Source organism: Peromyscus maniculatus, chromosome 2, assembly GCF_049852395.1.
Source record: "Peromyscus maniculatus bairdii isolate BWxNUB_F1_BW_parent chromosome 2, HU_Pman_BW_mat_3.1, whole genome shotgun sequence".
NCBI lineage: Eukaryota > Metazoa > Chordata > Mammalia > Rodentia > Cricetidae > Peromyscus > Peromyscus maniculatus.
Genome location: NC_134853.1, coordinates 158,394,188 through 158,400,983, shown reverse-complemented (window position 1 = coordinate 158,400,983; position 6,796 = coordinate 158,394,188). Strand labels below are relative to the sequence as shown.

Genomic DNA, 6,796 nt, shown 5'->3' with positions numbered 1-6,796 from the left:
TCTTTCTTCCCTTTTCCCAAAGCCTCTAGCCACAAAAAACAGTTTTTTCTCTCTGTGTCCCTCTGCCCACCTGGAAAAAATTATCAGTTTTCTGCATGAGAAGTTGTTTGATGAATATTCGAATATATTAAAACTGCTTCTGAGCCAGGCGGTGGTGGCACACACCTGTAATCCCAGCACTTAGGAGGCAGAGGCAGCCAGATCTCTGTATATTCAAGGCCAGCCTGGTCTACAGAGCTAGTTCCAGGACAGCCGGGGCTACACAGAGAACCCCTGTCTCAAACCACCCCCACCCCACCCCAAAAAAACTGCTTCTGAAGCCCTCTGTTAGGATAATGCCTGAGGGAACTACTATATTCCCAAGATACCAATATGTGTTTTCTTTCTTTTGTTTAAGATTTATTTATTATGTATACAATGTTCTGTTTTCATGTATCTCCACAGGCCAGAAGAGGGCACCAGATCTCATTACAGATGGTAATGAGAGGGAGCCAGATCTCATAACAGTTGGTAGTGAGCCACCATGTGGGTGCTGGGAATCGAACTCAGGACCTCTGGAAGAACAGCCAGTGTTGTTAAACTCTGAGCCATCTCTCCAGCCTATGTTTTCCTTATTCTAATAACGAGTTTCTATGTCTCTGGCAGTGTGACCAGGGCATTTACTGTAAGGTCACTTCTATCCAATTCTAGTTTGATATCACACTGGGCAAATTAGCCTCTGTCTTAGTTAGAGTTACTATTGCTGTGATGAAACACCATGACCAAAAGCAAGTTGGGGAGAAAAGGGTTTGTTTGGATTACACTTCCACATTGCAGTTCATCATTGAAGGAAGTCAGAGTACAATCCTGGAGGCAGGAGCTGATGCAGAGGCCATGGAGGGGTGCTGCTTACTGGCTTGCTCAGCCTGCTTTCTTATAGAACCCAGGACCACCAGCCCAGGGGTGGCACTACCCACAATGGGCTGGACCTTACACTTCAATTGAGAAAACACCCTACAGGCTTGCCCACAGCCTGATCTTTTGGAGGCATTTACTCAATTTTGGCTCCCTCCTCTCAGATGCCTCTTGTTTGTGTCAAGGTGACATAAAAACTATCCAGTGTAGCCCCTCTGGGCCTCAGTTTCCTCTTCTGTGGAATAGGATAAGGGCCACCTCAAACAGCCCTGTCACCTTGGACTTCTCCTTTTCCTCCCAGTTCCATCATTTGAGATGCGCTGGGAGATCTGAGCCAAGAACATTGAGTAGGAAAAGAGCACTACATAAATGTGAGCAAGGAGCAGTGTCTCTTCACCCCGAAAAGACAGTTCTCAGTGGAGGGGTGTCACTTTTGAACATGGCCATTAAACAAAAGTAACTAGAACAGTGGACGGTATCAAACCCAGAGCCATTAAATAAAAGTAACTAGAACAGTGAACAGTACCAAACCCAGAGCCATTAAATAAAAGTAACTAGAACAGTGGACAGTATCAAACCCAGAGCCATTAAATAAAAGTAACTAAAAACAGTGGATAGTATCAAATCCAGAGCCCAGCTGGTGCTTCTTGAAGATGCTCTGGGGAAGTTTGTGAAATGGGGACTTTGTAGCTGGTGGGGCCTCAGCTTCAGACGGGACAGTGCCAATTAGCCTGGGACCTCTATCTCCTTCTGGGAGATCTTACTGTGAGATGCAAACAGGTAGTGTGTGAGCTCCGTATCTTATCACTCATTGGTTAATGTGTTTGCTTTAGTCTTCTGACCCCTCCCACAATCACCACGACAAAAAGAAGCACACACCGTCTGTTCTAAGACATTTTACTTTATTCAAAAGAAGCTGATATACAGGATATAAAGGGCACGGTATTTACAACAGTACAGTAAACAGGTTGGCTTTATGGTAGGGTCAGTAGTCTTTTAGTGAGTACAAACCCCTCCCGGGGATTGATTTTCAGACCCAGCTGACAGACACAGCAACCGTGGGATAGGGTGGGGCTAAAAACCAGGTAGATGCTACAATGTGCATAAAGGGGTCATTGTGGGGAGTTCACCCCATTTCTTTGAGAGCTTGGGGGTGGGGCGGGAAAGGCGAGGGGTTCACCTAAGGCTCACACACAGCCCACACTGAGCCTGGAAATCTTCACACATGGAAAATCCCCTCCCAGAGACAGTGTATGGCTTTGCTCAGACCCCTCCCCATCGCTCCCTGCGGGTGGTTACCCTTCCAAAGCCTAGCTGGGGGTCCCAGAGGGAGGACCCAGGTCGGAGGCAATCCTCCAGAGCCCGGCTCCTTCGTCCAGGGAACAAAGACACAAGCTCGACCTTGGCCTGGAGTAGACACAGCCAGGGCTGAGCGCTCAGCATCTTGGGTCCTTCTGTGCCTACTTCAGCTGCCTGACAACCCCAGACACCGTAAGCCCCAGGCCCTGAAGAAGTCCTGTGTTCCCCAAGCCCACGGGGCTTCCCAGCTCTGACCCCGCCCCCCTCCCAGCTGAGTGGGAGCAGAGAGGAGCTGGGGAAACGAACCAGAACCTACCTCGGAAGCACCCCTCCCCCACCTCAGTTTCCTGCAGTTCACTTGCCTGGCCCCACCCCCACCCGTGGCCCCCCACTCCCAGCTCTCTTTCAAGACTTCCAAGGAGCTGAGGGCTGAGGAAAGAAAGAAGCCACTTCTGCCCCCGCTGTGTACAGCGAAGACAGAAGGCAGGGTGACAATGACACACCCCGAGCCAAAGAGCATGGTGGCATCTCATCCACAGCAAAGTGCTGGGCCACCACGACTGCCTACCCTAGATTAAAAACCTTTTCCTTTCATAAAAATAGAGTCTCTTGCTTTATAAATAGAATACATTTAGCTTAAGTTACACCTTACCTGATCCCTTAGCCCACCCCCCTCTCCTCCCGCCCCAAAGTCAAAGTGGTTTGACTCTCCATAGGTCATCTGAGCTCCACCCCCAGAGCAGAGTCCACGGTGGACAGGCCTTCCAGACACACGGCCACAGGGAGACAAAACTTCTTCCCAGTCGTTCTCATTTGGAGGAGTGTGAGGGGTGTGTGTGTGTGTGTGTGTGTGTGTGTGTGTGTGTGTGTGTGTGTGTTTCACGATCAACCAGGGACCCGAAAGGATGCTGCTGTCTCCCTGCTGTGCCTGTGTATGTGGCCCCCAAACGAGGAGCGTGACCAAGGGCCAGCCGGAGAGCCCATCTGAGAAGCCCTGAAACCCCAGTGTCAATATGACACCAGGCTCAGAAATAGAAAACTCAAAAGGAAGTATGTACATGTTTACAAGGGTGGACGCGTTTGCCCAGACTGCGCAGGCGCTGCCCCCAGTGAGCGGTGGGGTCTTTCTTGGCAAGCTGTGGGCTCACAGTGAGGGGACAAGCAGGGCCCACTGGCAACGAACTGAAAGAGAGAGAGAGGAGAGAGAGAGAGGAGGCCAGGCCCAGACCCCAGAACCAGCCCAGGAGGCATGACCACCATTCCCTGGCTCTTCTCCCATCATCCTCCTGCCTCGGAACCTCAGTCCCCAGGGGAAAGCAGACTTCGAAAGCCAGCAGGAAGGAACATGCTGGAGCCTGCCTTTCTCATACGTCCTAGACAAATGACCTATGTATACAGTTGGGAAAACAAAAATAACAACACAGGACACCAACTTCCAGGGTTACCTTTGTCACCCCAAACGTTGATACTGTAACTTACTGTCTTAACTCTAGAGATATGTGTCACCACACCACCACCCTGGAGAACATCTAAGGGCCAGCTTCTACTCTGCCTGCCAGGCTCTCCCCAGCCTCAGCCGAGGAGACCTATGGGGGCAGCCATCTTCCTGCCCTCATGGAAACGGAAATCTTTACAGCAGCTAAGGTCCAGACCCATCTGGTTCTGATTCCCTTTGGTTAAAATAAAAACAAAATATCAATAACACAATAGTAATAACCAGAAGCATATGAACCCTGTAACCTTTGAAAGAAGGATCGGTGAAAAGGGGGAGGGGAGGGGCTGTGTCGTCCCTCCAAGTACCTGCCAGAAGGGACTGTTGGGCCATCCAGAGATGATAAGTGAATCCTTGCAGCCAGGCTGCACAGAGACCAGTGGGATGCACCCCACCCCCCATCATGGAAAACACACATGGGAAAGGCCACCAAATTCTGATAAATTACGTTAAGAAGTCGCCAACAGATACATCCTCTCTCTTCTCTATACATACATTGCCTATTATATACACTGGTTCTAAATGCCAAACAGATGGGGCCACTCACAGAGAGGACACAAAGATGCAGAGGAGAATCGGGGTACCACCACGGCTCCAGCCCAGAGTCCCCTGCCCTTCAACACACAGGCCTCAGAGGGCCATGGGTTCTGGTCCCTGGGTACATTTTGTTCCTTTGACCTCCAGAGGGAGCTCCTGGGTCAACAAAAACAACACAGGCCATCAAAACCACTAGAGTGGACACAAAAATAAGAACAAATAAAATAAAAATTAAACCTGATTGCTAGGTGAGTTCCCATCTGAGACTAGATGGATGGTCTATCTTATGATCCCTTAACTCAGGCCCCTTGGAGCTTTGGGGAAACACTGGCTCAGAGTGACTCCCCAAGAGTCCAGCCAAGCGAGTATGGAAAAGCCTAGAAACAAGAATGAGGATGGTCCTCACTTGCGGGTGCTACTCCGGCTACCACCAGCCTGCCAGGAGCCTCACCACCTCCCTCCCCTTCCCTCACAAGGCTTTCTTCCAGCCAGAGGGACAAAGGAAGACCAAGATGGCGCCATGGCGGACGGAGTGGGTACCAGCGGCCTGGCCCGTTCATACTTTCTCACAGAGAAATTACAACTGTGGAGCCCGGCAGGTGGCTGGAGAGACGGGAAAGAACATCAAGTCACCAGGACAATAAAAGACCACCACCCCACCCACCCCACCCCACAGAGGTCCCCAAGAAAGCCAACAGTCCAGTGGGCCAGCTGACAGAATGCAGGCCTCACCAGAGGTCTGAATGGAACCACCCCCAAATCCACCGCTCACCCTCAGAGGCTATGAGGGCTTCATGCTAACCTTGGCCTCCCTCCCAGTTCCCAGGAGTCTGAGAGAGGGCCTGCCTTCCCCCACTGATATAAGGCAAGCTGCTTTTTTGTTTTTGTTTTTTTGCATAGTTTAAACAGTGAGGCTCTACCTTCCCCCACAGTGCCTTGCCCCCAACACATCACCACTAGAGCCAAAAGAAAAAGAAAAACATTGGTCTCCCCTCCCGGCAGGCAGGCATTCCATCGGCCTCTCTCTCCTTCAGTGGGTGAGAAAGAACTAAGGAGTCCTCCTCACCCAGGTCTGGAGTAAATGGCCCCCTTCCTCTGGAAGGCAGATTCCCCCCAAGTGGCCACCGACTTGAATCCAGTCAGGGCCAGGACAGAGGGAGGGAGGGCAAAGCTCACGGTCAATCAGAGGAGCAGGAGGGAGGGACAAAACCAAGAGATACCACACCCAGGCCCCACCCTCGCCTTAGAGTTTTGTATAAAAAACACCTGCTAGGAAGAATTCTTTGGAGCTCAAAGTGGCTCAGCGTAAGGGAGAAGAAGGCACAGTTGCATCGTCGCACACAAGTCTGCATTTGTGATGTGGAGGACGGTAGAAAATCGACAGCACCATTCCGTGGGCGAGTGGTGGGCGGTGGAGGAAGGAAGGAAGCAGCGGTCCCGCTGGGCCTCCAGAGGAGGAAGGACAGCAGTCTGTGTGGCTCAGCGAGGAGAGGAGCCTGGGCCTCACCACCAAGACCACCAGTTGCCCAGGGCCTCCATTATCAGCTGACCATGGGCTCCACATCTGCCTCCCGCTCCAGGTCATCCTGGATCTCATCTGTACTTCCTGAGTCGCTACTGGCCACAGAGCTGGGGGACGGTGAATTCCTGAAAAGCATGGAAGGAGGAGACTTTCAGTGAGCAGCTGGGGTCCCCTGACATCCCAGGAACTCGGGGCAGTCACACCTGTAAAAACACACCCTAGGGGGCTGGGTGAGCGGATCACTGTCTAATGTGCACACGGCCCTAGGTTCCACCCCTGGCAAAACCAAACAAGAACCAAACAGGATCTACACATACAGAGACTACACACACTGGAGGAAACAGCCCCGGGTTTCAGTCTGCCCAAGGCGGTCTCTGGCAAGCAGTTCCACTTGCCTATAACAGTGGGTTCTAGAGGATTCCATGAGCTAAAGGTTGGACAGGTGAAGCCGACCTCTGCTACCCACTACGCTTCCCTTACAGCCACTGCTCCCTCATACACAGTGACAACAGGAAAGGAAGCTGAGCTTTGGGCCAAGCGTTCCCATCCTGTGTCTGTCCCCCCAACAGGGTTGCAGATCCTGAGGGGGGTCGGCCTCTGCATTCCACACCTGATGCGTACAGACCCGTTGGGGGCAGAGTTGGAAGATGAGAAAGGGGAAGGACACAATGGGAGCCTAGTCAGCAGCAGTGAGGTGTGCCCTGCCCGCTCTGGCTTTCCAGTCATCAGACCCTGTGCTGGGTAGTTTTTTTTTTTTTTTTTTTTTTTTTTTTGGCACCTTGACACAAGCCAAAGTCATCTGGGAAGAGGGGACCTGTTCAGAAAATGGCTCCACCAGATTGACCTGTAGGCAAGTCTATGGGGGCGTTTCATTTTCTTTTTTTTTTTTTTTTTTTTGGTTTTTCGAGACAGGGTTTCTCTGTGTAGCTTTGCGCCTTTCCTGGGACTCACTTGGTAGCCCAGGCTGGCCTCGAACTCACAGAGATCCGCCTGGCTCTGCCTCCCGAGTGCTGGGATTAAAGGCGTGCGCCACCACCGCCCGGCTCATTTTC

The 6,796-nt window shown here is 51.6% G+C and overlaps 1 protein-coding gene across 2 annotated transcripts in view; it reads right to left on the bottom strand.

The window, feature by feature from the left end:
• Positions 1-1,779: 1,779 nt before the first annotated feature.
• Positions 1,780-6,796, bottom strand: part of Iffo2 (intermediate filament family orphan 2) — a 44,366-nt gene continuing 39,349 nt past the window's right edge. Inside the window, exon 9 of one of the 2 annotated variants that reach the window (XM_006980916.4) lies at positions 1,780-5,869. In XM_006980916.4, coding sequence (XP_006980978.2) covers positions 5,764-5,869 — 106 coding nt within the window. In that variant the 3' untranslated portion in view covers positions 1,780-5,763. The remainder of the gene's footprint in view (positions 5,870-6,796) is intronic. The other variant, XM_015999358.3, reaches the window with a different exon arrangement.